The sequence below is a fragment of the Denticeps clupeoides genome, chromosome 4 (genome assembly GCF_900700375.1).
Source record: "Denticeps clupeoides chromosome 4, fDenClu1.1, whole genome shotgun sequence".
Taxonomy (NCBI): domain Eukaryota; kingdom Metazoa; phylum Chordata; class Actinopteri; order Clupeiformes; family Denticipitidae; genus Denticeps; species Denticeps clupeoides.
This window is the reverse complement of record NC_041710.1, coordinates 20223418-20241488: the sequence shown is the minus strand read 5'-3', so window position 1 is coordinate 20241488 and position 18071 is coordinate 20223418. Positions and strand designations below refer to the sequence as shown.

The 18071-nt window shown below is 44.8% G+C and overlaps 1 protein-coding gene and 1 long non-coding RNA gene across 2 annotated transcripts; both read left to right on the top strand.

The window, feature by feature from the left end:
- The first annotated feature begins 5201 nt into the window (after positions 1 to 5201).
- On the top strand, positions 5202 to 7132 carry hand2 (heart and neural crest derivatives expressed 2). The gene is made up of 2 exons (XM_028977822.1): positions 5202 to 6229; positions 6883 to 7132. Exons 1-2 carry the CDS (start codon positions 5717 to 5719, stop codon positions 6979 to 6981), a joined length of 612 nt encoding a protein of 203 aa, XP_028833655.1. The 5' UTR covers positions 5202 to 5716; the 3' UTR covers positions 6982 to 7132.
- A 2849-nt stretch (positions 7133 to 9981) lies between these two features.
- On the top strand, positions 9982 to 13813 carry LOC114789043 (uncharacterized). Its single transcript, XR_003749608.1, has 3 exons — positions 9982 to 10061; positions 12215 to 12367; positions 12508 to 13813. It is a non-coding gene; the product is annotated as an uncharacterized LOC114789043 (long non-coding RNA).
- The last annotated feature ends 4258 nt before the right edge of the window (positions 13814 to 18071 follow it).

Here is an 18071-nt window from a genome sequence, read left to right as displayed (position 1 = left end):
GAAGGATTCCTTCCCGGCGCGTAATGGCAGCGGCTCGAGAGGAATGAGGCCACCGATCCACGGTACGCCTCGCTGAATCGGCATTATACCGACCGAGACGTCGGAGCTGTAATATCGCATTAAGTGCATTAAAAACATGTGTCTATCAATGAGCTGTGATAGGATGTAATAATGAGCCAGTGCCTGTTTGTTTTCATTCGTTCTCTCGGGGGAAAAGGAAAGAAAGGAGTTAAAGTGGGACCGAGAGAGAGGGGGAAACAGAAGGAGGCAGAAGAGCAGTTCTGGAAGACCAGATGTCCTACAAGAAAACTGAAAAAAAGGATCTGAGGTGAAATACCTCGACAGCAGGGAGCTGTTTTCTAAAAAAGAAAACAATGGCTTATTAGCGATGACCCCGAATGCACAACACGGTCTGGACACTCTCGCTAGTACAGTCTGCACTGCGGCAGCACCGTGGCTGTTTTCCCTGTGTGAAAAACATAAGCGCTGCCAGATGCTTCCCCTCAATCTGAAGGTACTGGAAATCCTAATAATCCCATGCAGGGTCACACACCCGGATGAGGAGCCGGTGCCAAACCGGGGAAAAAATGGGAGCCAGCTCGGTGACTTCATCCCACCCGCCACAGGCCACTGTGGTCAGCAGGTGCCTGTTGGTCTAGGTGGAACGGGCCTGGGGCGTTAGCTGTTAGCTACAGATAGGCCCGGCACTGGCAGCCTGAGGCTTCTGAGCTGAGAATGGGCTGCAGAGTGGCTACGTTTCAGAGTGACGCCGCCTATCCATCATCTGCGGCACTGCGCCTGGACCAGGGCTACAGTATTTAGCCTAGTTCTACTTTAAGTGTTCTGTCTAATGGATACGCATCCATTTAAACGTAATCCATTTAATGGCACTTCACATGTTTTGGCCATTCTGTGCCATTAAAGTGGCAAAGTAATGCAACATTTTTGTAATGCTATTATTATAAACCCGTTTTGATATAAAATATGGCGCTTTCTAATAATGGAGAAAATTTTGAAGAATTGGCCTATTGTTTGTTGCAACAGCAGAACCAACAGTAAGTAGATGACCCGGTCATCCCAGAACTTTTGAAATCGGACTGTGTTCTGTTACTTGCTGAGAAGGGGAGATAGTGTTAAACCGCAGAGCCAAGACAAAGTGGAGTAATGCTTCTTCCGGCAGAAGGGAGGAAAAAGCGGACCACAATCTGGTGCATGTATGCTTTTTTCTGTCAAAACACGATAAAAACCAACAAAGATGCACACATTCAAACACCAGCACATGTACGAGCTCAACATGAGTCTATTTCCCAGACTGCACCATGCCTCCCCAAGTCATGCACATAAGTGCACGGCAACATGGTCAGCAACAAAAAAGTGAAACATTCAAGGGCATTCGTGCCTAGACCAGCGCTCATCAGCACTGACCAGAACATAGTGACCAGGAGACACACAAACAGTGGCACCCTGGCCAATTGGTAGGTGCTAGTCGGCGCCATGACGTTGGGAGTGTACAGTGCACCCCATATGGTCCTGATTAGGGAACAGATTCCCTGTGTTTTATTGGATTTGGAATGCATTGCATAAACTGGTTAGTAGTATTGTGTTAGGGTAGGATCATGAGTTATGATTCCCATTTGTCTCTGAAATGACCCTCATCTTGGAGCAGAATGGTAGCTTCCAGATGCACGGACAGACAGACAGAGCTCCTGGCTGAGGGAGCCAGAGCAGGCGGACAAAATTGCTTTAGAGGGTGTAGCAGCGCCCCACCACATCAACCGAAGCCTGGCTGAATGTTAATGGCACAGTCTAATGCGCCTCAGAATGAGATAGGCCAATTAGCCTAACGATTTTTGCTTCTTTTCATTTTATTTAGTTGGAGACGGATGGGAGACTGATTGCAGAAGCTGTGGGGGGAAGGGTCCTTGACAGTGAACTTGAGCCAAGTTTGTGTGTGTGTGTGTGTGTGTGTGTGTGTACATCACCATATATGGCTTGTCTAGCTGAGCTCTGTAGGTTGGGGAGTGTCTGGCAGTTGGCTTTCCCATACAAACAGCGTCTTCTCACCTTACCTTCTCTAAGGTTTCATTCCTGTCCTGACCAGCGCACAATATACAGCACCCAACGCTCAGCACGGGAGATTAACCCTGGATTTGGTGTAGAGTCTCTCTCACGTCATGTAATGAGAGAAGAACTGTAGAAGAAGAAGGCCATGGGGACAGTGCTTGAGCCAACCGTGAGGTTTTGAACACTGCCCCCCTCCAAAAAAACGAAAGAACTGCAGGAAGGTGTGCTGTGGACCACAAGAGCAGAGGAACAACAGAGATGCGTTCTTCACAAAGTGTTATGATTGAAGCAGAAAGATATTCTGTTCCACACAAACATGTTCCCTGGAGACATGGCCATAGTCTGTACCTGAGCAGAGGGCTCTCAGAATCTCTGAGAGATGGAGCCAGGCTGTGCAGTCCACACGTGAGGAGGAGAGCGCCTGGCGGACCTGGGAACCAGTGTTAAGTGACAGGGAGCTGAATATGTGATGATTAGTGCAGATAATGGTTATGGATGCAGAAGACAGAGACACAAAATGCGTAAAAGCAATGAGTAAGAGGAAGAAAGAGGCAGAGGAAGCCGAGAAAAAGCACTTGAGACTGGCATCTGCCATTCCAGATGAAGTGCATTGTGGTCCTGTGAAGTTGGCTACGGGGCTATCTGAGGCGAACTCCCACCCGACTCTCACTGCTGAGCATACGGCTCTGTGGGGTGTGAGAGAGTTTCTCTTCACTGGACCTTTAGAACAGACCACAGACTACAAGATGGAAAGTAAATGCGGCAAGACAAAGTTGAAGTGGAAATATTATTGTGTGTGTGTGTGTGTGTGTGTGTGTGTGTGTGTGTGTGTATATAAGAAACAAGGTATGAAATGATTATGGAGAACACCATGGTGTGTATGTGCACATATATTTCACACCTATTCATAAATAAATAAAAAAAACTATTACGCATGCGTGACGTATAATTTAGGGGGAAATGATAACTTCCCCCAACAGTCCAGGCGGTGGACCTTTATGTCCGCAGTAAAAGTTTCAACTCGCAGACCTAATCAAATATTTAAATATGCACTGATGAGAATAATAAAAATATGCTTCCTATGTTTCATGTAGAAACGCTGTGCCGTCGCTGCAGAAAGAGAGACTGAGGAAGAAGAAACCGAGGAAACTGCCACACCCGACATTTTCGGGGTTCGTCAGATTCTTAGCACGTATGTCGGCTTCAAACTTTTATTCCCTAAATTACGATCCAGCGTAGCGTATTAACAGCAGCAGCATGCCCGGTGGCGGAAAAAAACCTTCATTACTAACAAAATAACAGTAAATTACTGTAAATGTAATTTTTCTTCCACGTTCTGGATTTTTTAAAACCTAGATGAAGGAGCAAATGCGCGCATGAGACTCTTAATAACTTTTTAAATCGCCAGTTTACAACGCGTTTCGATTTTTCTTCGTAAAATGTATATTTTATCCAGAATCCCTCAATTATTGTGCTATTTGCTGTAGCGTAATTTTATTTAGATAAATAAATATACAGTAAAGTGTTCATTAACTGAAGTATTTGTTCTGTTAATATATTTTGCTATGAAGAGTTTTATGAAAACCCAAGTCTGGGTTTCGCCTGACCAGACTGGACACTGGAGAGAATTCATGGGAATTTGGCGTGATTTACTCTACAATGACGCTAATTCCTAAAGGCAGATACGCTGCATTAAAATGTCGTAAAGGTCCTTCCGATCCTTAAATTCCGCCCTCGGCCTGTTCCCTATCAGCAAGGCCATCGTGGGGCTTTAATGCGGGTATAAATAAAAGCGCAGCGCATCTAACGGTCCGCTACCTGAACGCACGGCCAGGCAGGTTTATTTCATTCCTTCTTTCTTATTTTTTTTAGAACAAACGGAGAAACATACGACTTAAGTTGTTCTTTATTAAAACACAATATGGTATATTACACATACAATAATGATTTCCAACTTTACATGAATACAACCTACATAACAGCTGCGCTTGTGAGACTGGACTGTGCGAGTGCGTTTACTAATTTACTTTTTATTTTCTCTTTTTATTGTAAAATGTTTCCGGGGTCACGCGTTACTGGAATAAACCGTGGCCGGGGGGGGGGGGGGGGGTGATGTGAAGGGTGGGGGTCTGTAACAGGAGTCTGACCAAGTGACCCGCGGTCTGATTATCTGTCATTAACCGGAGGGAGAGTCGGAGTATCGAAATGACTCCATCCAGCCGCCCCACACACGACACTTAAACAAGTATAAATCACGCGCACGTTCCCGTCCCTGCCTCACACACACACACACACACACACACAGCTCCTCCAAGGTAGGTGGTGGGCTCTCCAAACAAAATAATCCTGGTGCCAAAAGCAACTCTTCCCCGAAGACGGAACCGAACCCGAGATGCGCGTCACGTCACGTCGCCACGCTCTGCAGGAGACGCACCGGGTCCCTGCTGTCGCCGCGCTCGCGTCGGTCGTGCGACAGTGTTTTGGTCCTGAACCCTGTAAAACGCCGTCTTATGCCTTCATAAAACAGAGCAGATTTCAATCCCATCCGGAATGGAGTTCTTTAAAAAAAATTAAATGCTGAATAAATTCCAACCAGATCGTGACTTTCCTCGGTGTTGGAAACGATGAGATGCTCCGCGGGGGACAGATTCTACATCAGGGCCTGCATCACATTTACACAGGACACGATGGGCCGCAGTTTTTATTAGGATAAAAATACCTGGCTACATCATTTAATTAATAGTAAATAAAAATCTTGGAAAATATTAGAGTCAAATATTTTTTTTTTGATAGTGATAATAGGAAAATGCCTTCTGAGGTCGATATTTTAGCAGTTATTTCCTCTTCCACTACCATAATCCCGCATATTACACCGTTCTGCGCGGACCCGTGTTTTACCCTCCAGTAGGGTGATTATAAACCAGAATACACGAACGATATTATAATTGCAAAAAAAAAACGCATTACGATTTTTTCTTAATCGTACTGGCATCAATAATAAAAAAAAACGCCGCGAAATGTGCCGCTGTTTAAGGGCCATTGACATTTTTTCGGAGCGTAAACACCCCGCACCGCGGCCGGGTCCCTCCTCTCCGGCGCTCTGATTGGTCCGGAGCCGCTTTGACGACATATATGAACCCGAGCCGAGCTGAAGGCGAAGCTGTGACATGGAGACGCGGCGCAGCGTCCGACGGTGAGACGGTGCGTCCTGCAGGATAGCGTGCGTGCGTGCGTGCGAGCGTGCGCGCGGGTGGCTGGTTGGGTGGGTGCCGTTTTTGTCGGGTTTTTCGTTGCGTGGGCGCCGTCGGCACGGATCATGGAACGGGAGCGCGCTCGTGGCGGAGCCGGAGTACCGAGCACGCGCGAGTGAGCGGCCGCCGGTCCGACCCCGAGGTTCCTGTTCCGTGCGCCGGAATGCGTTCTTTCTACATGTGAGTTTGCATCCTTTTTTTGGGGGGGGCTATTTTTACTTTTTTTGCCATATTTGAACCCGTTAATGGACCGCCAGTGGTTGTTTTTCTCAGACCAGTAGAACCTCAGCGCCGGCCCGGTTCTCGTTTTTTTTTAGTATTATTTTTATTACTACTAGTTTTTATGGGGATCTCTGGAGGAGCGAAGAGCGCTTTCCGTGTGTAGAACTCGAGTTCCCGCGATGAGTCTGGTCGGCGGCTTCCCGCACCACCCGGTCATGCACCATGACGGCTACTCCTTCGCCAGCCGCTGCCACGAAGACAACCCGTATTTCCACGGCTGGCTCATCAGCCACCCGGAGATGTCCCCGCCCGACTACAGCCTGGCGCCGTCCTACAGCCCCGACTACAGCGCCGGCGCGCCCGGCCTCGACCACCCGCACTACGCGGGCCTGCCCGGCGCCGCGGCCGTGGGCGTGGGGCCCAGGCCCGTGAAGCGGAGACCCACGGCCAACCGCAAGGAAAGGCGCAGGACTCAGAGCATCAACAGCGCCTTCGCCGAGCTCAGGGAGTGCATCCCGAACGTGCCCGCGGACACCAAGCTGTCCAAGATCAAGACGCTGCGCCTGGCCACCAGCTACATCGCCTACCTCATGGACATTCTGGACAAGGACGAGCAGAACGGCGAGGCGGAGGCGTTCAAGGCGGATTTCAAAAAGTCGGACGCGAAGGAGGACAGGAGGAAGAAGGAGATGGTGAGTAGGCCCGCCGTCTTTAATATACATCTACATACATACATATATATATATATATATATACATACATATAAACAACTACAACTGCATTATATATATATATATATATATATATATATATATATATATATATATATATATATATATATATGTATATATGTATATATACATATACATATATATATATATATATATATATATATACATACATACACACACACACTATTAAATGTACAACCATATTTATATACATATATACATCAACAACTACATATACATACACTACTACTATATGTACAATTATTTTAAATATATATATTTAAACATATGTGTATGTGTGTATATATATATACACACACAACTACATATATAATTCACGCGATATACTTGTATAAATGTCTGTTTTATATAATATTACATAATATTAAATATTTATTTGTACATTTAAGTATATCACGTGAATTAAGAATTATGGGCAAAAATGTATTCCTTCAAATAACAGTAATTATACAGTAATACAGTAAACACAACAACAACACAATTAATAATATTCTGGAAAAAAAGAGCAGTAATAAGATCATTTTCGGCCGGGACGTGTGTGCAGGAATAAAAGAACCGAGCCGCGTGTGGGTTTTTTTTTTTTGTCTCCGCAGAATGAAGCGTTGAAAAGCTCAGGGAGCAGCAGCGACAAGAAAACGAAAGGCCGGACTGGCTGGCCGCAGCACGTCTGGGCTCTGGAGCTGAAGCAGTGAAACGAATCCCGTTTTCTTTTTCTTTTTTTTTTTTTTTTTTTTTTACTTTGTACTCTCACTTTATTTAATAACGGAATATTTATGTGCAATTTCCCGCAACGGAGAGTGGATTTTTTGGAAAAAAAAAAAAAAAAACATTCCATGTTAAGAGGAGGCCACCCCCCCTTTTTTTTGGTAAGGGACTGTGTGTTGTTGTCTAATATGTGCTGAATGTTTGCCACTAAAGCTGTATGTGAAGTGTAGGTCTCTCTCCCTCTTTTCGCTCTCTCTCTCCGAGTATAAACTTGACGGAATCTGTCGTGACGCAGTGTGAAAATTGCCATGAAGTGTTCTTCTTGTTGTCATTGTCGTGGTCCCGCAGTGTCCGGTGGTCCCAAGTGCACTTCCGTCCAGAGACAATGAACCTAAACCCATAACGGAGCTGTAAAACTATGTAATTAATTTCAATAAACCACTGTGTTTTTAAACGACCCCGGCCTGCTTGTTGCGTGGATGGTGGCCCCCGTGGATTTCATTTGGCGAGGCTCGCGTGCAGAACAGGCAAAAGGACTTCAAGTATTTTTGGCGACAGTGGAAGGCATCATTTTATTCCACTTTTTTTTTTGAGGGGCAAAGGAAGACATACAATTGTGAGATCTGAGGGATCCACGGACTACAGTGTCACGAGAACGGAGGCTTGATTGGCGTCCTTCGGTTTTTATTTACTGCATAATTCTGCAAATTCGAATACCACATATACTGTTCCCAAATACTGTAGCTGTATTTCTAGTAATATGTGTTTCAGTGTTGTATCTCAGAGATGTGACGTATTTCAAAATATGTCACATTTTAATATTAGAGAAATGCGTTAAATGCTAAATAATAAAGTGGATGGCTGAATTTTAGCTTCAATGCTCTTGCTTCAAATTATTTACTTTGCAATAAAAAAGCGCTTTATGTTCACGTACTTTATAGATCCATGTTTAATGCTGTGGCTGTAATTCGGTCATATTTACCGAGAACATTCCGATATTTACGATAAAGAGAAAAGTGTCTCTCCTGTCTTCTGTTAAAATAAACCCGCGGATAAGCAGGCTCGGCTCGGCTCGGCTCGGCTCGGCTCGACTCGGCTCGACTCGGCGCAGACATCGCGGAGCCTGCAGAAAATGCGCATCGGGGGGCTGAAGGGGGTCAGGACAAGGTGGGCGCGTCCCTGTCACGCAGCGCGACACGCCGCCTATCGGACGTGCCCGTGATTGATCAGACGTGGTGCTGAATTTTTCTTTCTTCTTTTGGTGGAGGGCATCGCGTTAAAACGCTTCGCAGGCCGCAGAATGTTACGACGCTGTTCTACTGCCACACACACTTCTGATAAAATGGACAAAATCCCTGAGCGTCGCTCCACGGCGTCCCACGCGTGGACGTTCGAGTGTCTTTGCGCTTTGGCTCGCATTCCGTCCGTCGCATTAACTCTGGAGGTCCGCGCTGATAATTACAGATAATTTGTTGTCTGTGTCAAGATGGCGTCCGCGATAGCTGGAACGGGACGGACTGTTGATTAGAGGATAAGATAATCCCGTGACCTCGTCGTGACCCGCTGCTGTAACCCTGATCTCGCGAGAGAGAGCGAGTCTCCACTGTCTGGCCTCGGTGTCTGCATGTAAATACAGCCTGTCGCTCTTTAACAAAGTGCATACCGGATTACTCTACCTCCACTTATCTGGACTAATTAAAGGCCGAATGCTTATAAGGGGTTATAAGCCGTGGTTATAAGGGGTTTCCACCTTTATCAGACGTTCTCGTCCATCAGTCCCTATCGTCATACCTTCTGTAGCGAGACTGCACTTTAGCATTAAATATTAAACGTTTATTCGGAGAAAACCGCCGTGTCTCGCTGTGCGGTTACTGTTCATGGTCTGACATTTTGAGTGTGATTGTGAGTTTAGTCGCATACTTTTAATAAGACGGGACGCTTTTCAGTCATTTTCCCTCCTGTATTTGGAAGCAGGCGGTCTTTCTCGCGCATATTTCTCTGGTATTAGAGACATCTGCGAACGATTAGTTCATAAGACCCTCCTCTGCTTTTCTGCCCGGCAGACTGCTGACGTCACGTCGGCAGGCGGAACGTCATGACGCTGCACGTCGCCCGTCGTGAATATTAATTAGTCGTCTGGAAGCATGAGAGACTTCGGTGAAATATGACTTTTATTCATAAATAAAAAGGGAAAATGAAAGAATATCTCGGACTGTGGAAGATTTTGAGCGAACAGACGATTTAAAGCCCTGATCACCTGGGAGTCTGTACCCGATGTGTACAAGCTGCCCAATCTGGATAAACCAAATAGAGGTTTGTCATTCATCAAATGATTTATTCAGCGCCAAAGTGTGCAGTAAATACAGATTATACTTTGTTAAAACGTCACGCAGACACAACAAAAAAATATCTATACACACAAATACATGATTAAATTTCAAATTCAAATTAAAAACTGATTAAGAACTGCTGTGAATTCTCCTGAACAGAATATTAAAGACGGTCCATGCATCATACTGTAGGGATGGATTTATTAATACACTCCAGTATCATATTCAGTGATATCAGGCACTAGTTTTATTTTAGAATATTAGAATATTTTTAGAATTTCTTTCATGTTTTTTTATCATAGCAATATTCACCAGTGTTGCTGACCTGATGCCTTTCTTATTTCTTATATTTCTCTGCACACTCAACGAAATGCTACTGTACGTTTTTTTTATTTTACGCGGACGGGATTAAGTATTCACTCTACCCGGACAAAAGAAGAGCACCCACCGCGGAGCCCTGCGCAGCGTCACCCACGGGTGGAGGAGCGGATCCACGCCCCGCGTTGCGGCTGTCAGTCGTGACGGTTCCCAGATGGAGCGTGCTACTGTACACGAGATTGAGTTTCTCACACACACACACACACACACACACACACACACACACACACACACACACACACACACACACACACACACACACACACTCCAAACCGTCCTCAAAAAGCTCACGCCAGCGCGCCGGATCTCCGAGGAGCGAGAAGTTCACGGAGGATCACGGAGCTCCTGGTGCCACTCTGGTAAGATTCCGCACCCACGCGAGTTTTAACCCGCACGGCTCGTGTTTTGGGGTGGGGGTCTCGATGCCCTCTGCGGGGTGAGGCTGTTACGTCTGTGGGGTTCGTGTTGTCCTGCTGCGTGGTCTCGGGATGAGACGTGGGAGGGTTTGGGTAATTATGGATTATTGACGCTGACGGTATTTTAATTATGAAAAACTGTGGAAATTTGATTCATTTTATTTTGAAAAAGTAGAGTAGCCAGCTAATCATTTCTGACTACTCTCGGCAGTGACGGATTATTCTAATTTTATAATAATTATTGCGGGTCCGACATCCCCTTCACCCCGACATTAACATTTAAAACGTTTAAACCGGACGCCTGTCTTTTTTCATTGATAAATATCTGAGTTATTTACAAGGTTGCAAAACCGAAACAATCAGATGAATTATGGGGTTTCTGCTGAAGAGGCCGAAGTTGCACAAATTTAAATACATTTTCTTTTCTTCTTAAAAACGACACGATGAAGGTCGGGACTGCGCGTCTGGTTTTCTTATTCAGCGACGCTGGTTGACCCCGCGTGACCTCGGACAGACTCGGCGCGGTCGGTCGGTCTGTCTGTCGGGAATGAAGTTGTTCGGCAGAAGAAAACGCGATCTCCACTATTTCTGTAGGCTGGACGTAGAACTCTCCTTAATAAAATTAGTAAGAAGAAGAAGTCGATCCCGCTCTAAATAAATACAAACTGAATTCCAGTTATTTACATATAACATTTTTCTCATTTTTCCCCCTGAAAATAAATCTTCCAAAACTCGACATGATATTTTCTCCTCAGATGAAAATGTCGGTCTATCTGTCATTCATTTGAAAAATATTGCCCTGATTCAGAAACACAAAATAAAGATAAATTCTTAAATGACTATTAACTAATATTACTGATTAAATAAACACAACATTTACATTTACGGCATTTATCAGACGCCCTTAACCAGAGCGACTTACTTTCAGTAGTTACAGGGACAGTCCCCCTGGAGACACTCAGGGTTAAGTGTCTTGCTCAGGGACACAATGGTAGTAAGTGGGATTTGAACCTGGGACTTCTGGTTCATAGGCGAGTGTCTTACCCACTAGGCTACTACCACCCTACATCCTACATAACAAAGTCATTTTAGAAATTTTGTTGGCCAGTGAACATTTTATAATTGGGGAGTAATGGTGACCCCCTGCGACCCTGACTCTGACCTTGAAGCCAGGGAGCTGATGTGGAGAGGAGGAGATGATCCTAGACCTGGATTACCTCCATGGTGACCCCATGTTCTGCTGTCCTGTTGGGCCTTGGAGGAGATGACCGCCCTCCTCTCTCTCCTCCACGAGTCCCTCGTTTCTTATTCCCTCCAACTTTCACGGCACCAGAATCTCACTCTCCACGAGGTCTAATTACGGCTCGGGAACAAGCTGCGGCTGCAATGCTGGGGGACCTTACAGGGATCGTGCAGCAGGTGACCTCTGTTGTACTCACTTTTGTAACCCACGGTGACCCGATGGAGGCTGTCCAAGCAGGTTAATCTTGCGTAATGCTGCCTGGTGAAAGTGTGGGCGCCCTCCACCCTGTTCTCCAGCCACAGTGCTTAAGGTCCAGGTTTCTGCTCTCTTCTGATCTCTCCAGCCAGAAAGTTATTCATAATATTAATCACATATTAGTACAATATTAATAACAACGACAACACAAACATTCTGTATTCAGTCCAATCTGCAGACTGGATTATCAATTTATCAGATACCAGATAGTAGTCAAGCTGCTGGACTGATGATTACACCATGTCCCAGTATCACAGTAATAAAATATGATCATTTTTATGTTTGTCGGAGTTTTGTGGCCTGCCAAATGAATGTCCTAAATGACCATGATCATTAGTATCACAATAATTACATTATTATTGTGTCAGAAACATTCAAATGAACAGAAGCCTGGAATTTATAGTAAAATGTATTGCAAAATGATATAAATTGATAATAAGTATAAGTATAAATTGACACTTTTTATTAATAAGTGTCGTTGTTACTGCTCGCGTATGTAATAACGCTTTCCACATAAAATTACAGGTTGAGACTATTGAGAATATGATTTTCTACTGTCATTTTTACATTTTTCTGATATTTATCTGCGTCATGAAAGCTGCTAGAAAAAGAAGAAGAACGGTGGCCCCCTATTTATGGGGGCCCACTCCCACGGAACGGCCGGCGGCTTCTCTGTCGCGGAGTATCTGCGGCTGGACCAATCCAGACGGAGGATGCGCAGCGCTGACCAATCACAAGACGCGTTATCATGGTCGGTGCAAAAAAAAAATTAATAAATACAAATCTGGTCGAGTGTCTCTAAAGAAGAGTAGGATGGTGACATTTCACAAGGGACGCTGTGAAAAGTCAGACTTTGTCATTGCATTTTCTCGATCTCCTCTTTATTTTCAGATGTTTCAAGAATGAGAGCCGTTCGTTCACGTCACCTTCAAAAATGAATAAAATCGCCGTCCGACCAATCAGAGCGCAGCGATCTGACGACGAAATAAACCACAGACCGTCATGATAAGATGAACATGTTATTTTTTTAACACGATCGATCTGGAGACTTGCTGGCCAGCGTTTTCCTGTGGCTGATCATCAGGACGTGGGAGCTTGAATCTCGGGCTCGGATCTGGTGTCCCACGGCGTCACCTCGGCTGGTTTCTGAGGCGAGAGAAGAGAGTTTTGGATTTATATACATAACCCTCCTCTATACATGCATGCGGGCGCGCGCACACACACACACACACACACACACTCATCCCCAGAACAGACCGTGGTAGTGTCTCTCTCTCCTTTCACTGATATACACTCCCGAGTCCAGAGATCACGGGCATGATGGTGGGGGGGGGGACACCATTTCAGCACATCTGAACATATTAATTACACACAGTAATTATATTAATTATATTAATTCAACTGTACTTGGGCAGAAAGGAGAAACTTTTCACGATGCTCCGAGTAAACACTGGTTTTACACTTCCACTCCACGATCTCACCCATTAAATTCAGGACTGAAAATCTCTTCTTCATGAACTGCTCGGTCTGCACCAGACGTTTTCCAGCCCTTACAAGTGAGGCCAGAGCTCTGCCATGCGTGGAAATGACACTCCAGAGGCCCGAGGCCCCTATTGTATATCTACACGGAGGTGGAATTGTAAATTGACTTCATTTAAACAGAATCAAGAGGTAGACACGAAAGAAGAAGCTCTCCATCTTCAGAGACACTTACAGCTCGTTTCTTGCTTCACAACAGGCTGTTATTTGACGTATGAACGTCTAATCTGACAACACATACTGTATTTCCTTGCTGTTTTAAGCTACGAAAACAAGTGGAAGGGAGATAAAACGGATCTGGCAGGAGAAGCCTTGAGGGTGGTGCGTGTGAGAAATGAAGCCCAGAACAGAAGTGTCGGGAAAGTGACGTTAGCCAAGAAAGCCGGCACTGTAACTGCGGAAAGTCTGCTGCTTAAATATGCAGCTTGGTCCCCTGTTTATGACGGGAATGGGATAGGTCTGGAGGGGACGCTGCAGCCATGTAACTTTTTCCCCCTTTGGAAAGGACTGTTTCAAACGGACTTTTGAAACGTGATCGGATGCAAGCGGCCTGTTGAATGCTGACCTCTAGTGGCAGAAAAATATATTTACATTTACAGCATTTATCAGACGCCCTTATCCAGAGCGACTTACAATCAGTAGTTACAGGGACAGTCCCCCCCTGGAGCAACTTAAGGTTAAGTGTCTTGCTCAGGGACACAATGGCAGTAAGTGGGATTTGAACCTGGGTCTTCTGGTTCACAGGTGAGTGTCTTACCCACTAGGCTACTACCACCCTATATATATAACAGCGCAGGTCATTGGGCCGCTGGAAGGCAGCGTCTCAATGACATGTGTTTTGTTGCTTATTTGACTGCAGATTATGTTAATATTGTTTATAGGTTATGTGTACTTTTGAGATAAGACAATGGCATAAACAGAAAAAGCTACAGAGAAGGGATCATGTTGCAATCTCTTACTCAATTACATTTTATGCGTCTTATTATTTCTGTTCTGTCCCTTTTTTCCTCTAATTTGCAACGTTCTTCCGAACTGAAATATGGGGCCTGTCACATTCAGCAATGAGCGACTTCACTTTTTTTTCTCTGCTCTATCTAAGCTCTGTTAAGGTTATGGTTATGAAGTCCTAAATTTTTAATCACAGGACTGAGTCCTACTGAGTTTTGGTGTGAAAGTTTTACTTCCATGACGTTTTAAGGGCCAACAGAAGCAGGTGAAAAGTAGATTGTTTTATCTGATTTCTGAGTCTGCAAGTGACTTGGAGCAGGAGGAGATAGTCTTTATGCAGGAAATGACCTAAAAGAAGAAACCACACTCTCTCTTGGGGTTGCAACGAGAGGCGTGCAAAACAAGGAAACTGTCACTGTTGCAGTCAGCTTGGCTTGCCGTTCATAACTATTAACAATTTACACCTATTTATTTTTATATTTGTGGCATTTGGCAGACACCTTACAACGTGCTTTCATGTTAACTTCAATGAAGTAATCAGTAATCGTTTTATGTATGGCAGTTACTCTTACATAAGTCAGACCATAAGAAAGTTACAAGTTAGTCTAAGTATTCTCTGAAGAGGAAGGTCTTCTGACCTCGAGGAGAAGTTCATTCCGCCACCTAGTGGCCAGGGCAGAGAAGAGTTCAGCCTGTTCCAGCTGAACTGTGTCCTTTTATCTGGTCCTGTTTCCATTCTGCATTTGTCACTTCTCCATTTGTGGCCCAGAGATTTAGAGGTCCAGACACCCTCTCAAATCCTGCAGACATCGCCTGGGACATGGACGCTGCAGAGATAGTTCATGGGTTTGTTCATGGGTTCAACTGTTACAGTTTGATGATGTTTACATGATTTAGTTATGTAGTTATGTAAATTAATCAAAAATGTTAATCAAATTGCTCTCAAAAATATAGAACTGGGTCGTGTACCTAATAAAGGGTTCTTTCTAGAACTGCATGTGGTTCTACACAAAACACATTTAAAACAAATGTTAATTAAGGTTAATTAAACCAGGCTTCTTATTATGATCAATAGGAACCCTCCTCATCATGACCAGATTTAAAGTGAGAGAAGAAACCAAAACTGAAAAGCATTCTGACTCTGGTTCCTCCTTCAGACGTCCTGAAATGAAGGCTGTTCTTCTCGCTGCTGTCCTTTTCCTCTGACTTTCCACATGCGGTGTGGGGACTCTGCCTCGCTGATCTGTCCACAGAAAGGCTTTAAAAGACCAACAGGAGCAGATGCATTCAATCTGCTACTGCCCATATCCAGAGCGATTTACAATCAGTAGTTACGGGGACAGTCCCCCCCTGGAGACACTCAGGGTTAAGGGTCTTGCTCAGGGACACAATGGTAGTACGAGTGGTTTGAATCTTCTGGTTCACAGGCACGTGTGTTACCTACTAGGCTACTACCCCCCCTAAGACAGATAAAAACATCAAAACAAACAGCTCAGGCCACAGTGGTGATTAAGGAAGCGGTAGCAGCCTAGTGGTTAACACACTCGCCTATGAACCCAGGTTCAAATCCCACTTACTACCATTGTGTCCTTGAACAAGACACTTAACCTTAAGTTGCTCCAGGGGGGGACTGTCCCCGTAACTACTGATTGTAAGTCGCTCGGGATAAGGGCGTCTGATAAATGCTGTTAATGTAAATAATTCCTGATCCGCCGAGGTGCCACTGAGGTGTCACTGAGCACCATCCCCACACACCCCACTCCCCGAGCACCTGTCATGGCTGCCTACTGCTCACTAAGATGGTTAAAAGCAGAGGACACAATTCATTGTGTCACCGTGTGCTGTGCTGCAGTGTATCACAATCACTTCATTTTCACTTTCAAAACAGAAAGACAAAACGAATGCATAACGTGATAATACAGATAATCCTGGTCGGTTTCAGGGCCAGTCAAGTGATACTTGTAGTACTTGTATTTTTCAGTTATAATCACTGCATTTTGGCAAACATTGAATGTGTTGATTTTTTTTAGGGGATGTATTCTTTGGACCAAAAATCTTTTTCATTATCCCAGGCCAAAATGTTTGATGACCAACAGAAAAGAACTCTTGCTTCTGCATGTTACCAGTGAAAATGGAAATATTAGATGGCATATGAGATGGCAAATATGACACATTCTTACCCCGAGGTTTATATAACCAGCCTTTGTGTTTCCTGCACCCGAAGCCATTCATTTCGTCAGGCAACTGTGCGCCACGGTGAGAGAACTATGGCTACTGCCAGTAACAAATAGCAAGTCATTCTCAGCCCCACCCTCTCCAGCAGAAACAGAAAAAGATGCCACTTTAAAGTGTGCCACTTTTCACAGTGGAGCAGAGCTTGCTACGCCTTGGAGCCCCTTATTTGGTCAGCATTTTGGATACATAATGAACATTCTGTACTAAGGCTTTAGTAAGGCTTTTCACCGGCATTGTGTCTGCACATTATCTGAGCAATACAACACATCCCCACAGCATATGGTGCGCACAAGGAAATATGTGTCATCTGCATGGAAACCATCACCCTTAGTGAACAGTGGGCAGCCATGAAAGGCGCTTGGGGAGCAGTGTGTGGGTCCACCAACCCTCTGCTACGCTCCCTCCACTGGCTCCCAGCAGCTGCACGCATCAGATTCAAAATACTGACGCTGGCCTACAGAGCCAAGCATGGGGTCGCACCATCCGACCTCGCAGCCCGTGTTATACCTCGCACCGCACCTCGTATTCTCCGAGCCTCCAGTACAGCTCGCCTGGTCCCTCCACTGCTGAAAGTGCCGGTCTGTGGCTTATTGGTATAAGTCGTGCATTACAAATAGTGTCTCGAATCCTGATTGGACACTAGTCAGGAACTGCTTACAAAATAGCGTTAATAAACAATGGACACAAACAGATTTTATTGTACAGCCAGCGCTTCGTGTCCCACTCCGGAGTTGACTCCTGAACTGGACGAATCTGCTGCCGTTAACATCTGAAGGAGACACATGCTCGCCCAGGTCACCAGTTAAGGTAGTCAGGTGTCGCTGCCCGACTCGGACCGGTAACCCAATCTGAACTGCACATGCGTGTGCATGCATACTCAGAACGCCACCATGATACGGCCCGATCCGAACCCTACTAGACGTTGCGCATGTGCAGTCCAAATCCGGTAGCCTCAACCTATTGATCTGTAACACTGCCGTCATCTCCATGTCGGCCGGACCTTAACTCGACTGGAGATTGTTAATTGGTTTTTCATGCTTAGTTTCCTGGATCTACACTGAAACTGCACCGAATGTTTCACATCTGAATTTCTGAACATGAATTTCACAAGCTGAAATTGTAATATTGTACATTTGTTAAACATACACTGAAATTATTTACTGCAAAATTGTACAGGCAAAATATTCAGAAACATTGCTGCAAAATAAAATAAAAAAAATGTTTTTAAAATTTCTATATCTGATGGAACAGGTTCTTTTCCCGCACTCTCCCAATCTTACTTTACTCATGACCAGTGACCAGGCACACCGATTAAAAATAGTAATTAGTAACTTATCTCAATTTGGTTAGTTTGAGCTAGCCTGCTGCTAGATACAGCATCGTGGATGAACACATTAATTATTACTGTAATCAGGGGTTGACACAAGCACAAATAGCCATTTTAATTGAAAGACAATGAATCGGTGTAAGGCAATATCATCGGTACATTGCCTGTACTGATGCCGAAGATCTTAGAACTCACCTGCTGTGTTCAGTAGCGTTGAAAACGTTGGTCTTGTGTAAAATGGTGTGAAAATTAAGATCTCGACATAAAAACTTTTGTTTTCTGGAGATAACAAAGCAAAAAAGTGAAGTAGCATGTCCTCTACTGACTTCTGTATAAGAGCCTGGTCGGATGGAAACAGCTTAATTACAGTAACGATAAGATGGAAAGAGTGATTGGTTAGGAGTCT

Bases quoted from the DNA above. Each gene is read 5' to 3' on its own strand.
- hand2 (XM_028977822.1), top strand. From the start codon at position 5,717: ATGAGTCTGGTCGGCGGCTTCCCGCACCACCCGGTCATGCACCATGAC. The intron at 6,230-6,882 runs GTGAGTAGGCCC...TTGTCTCCGCAG, and splicing joins ACAGGAGGAAGAAGGAGATG to AATGAAGCGTTGAAAAGCTC.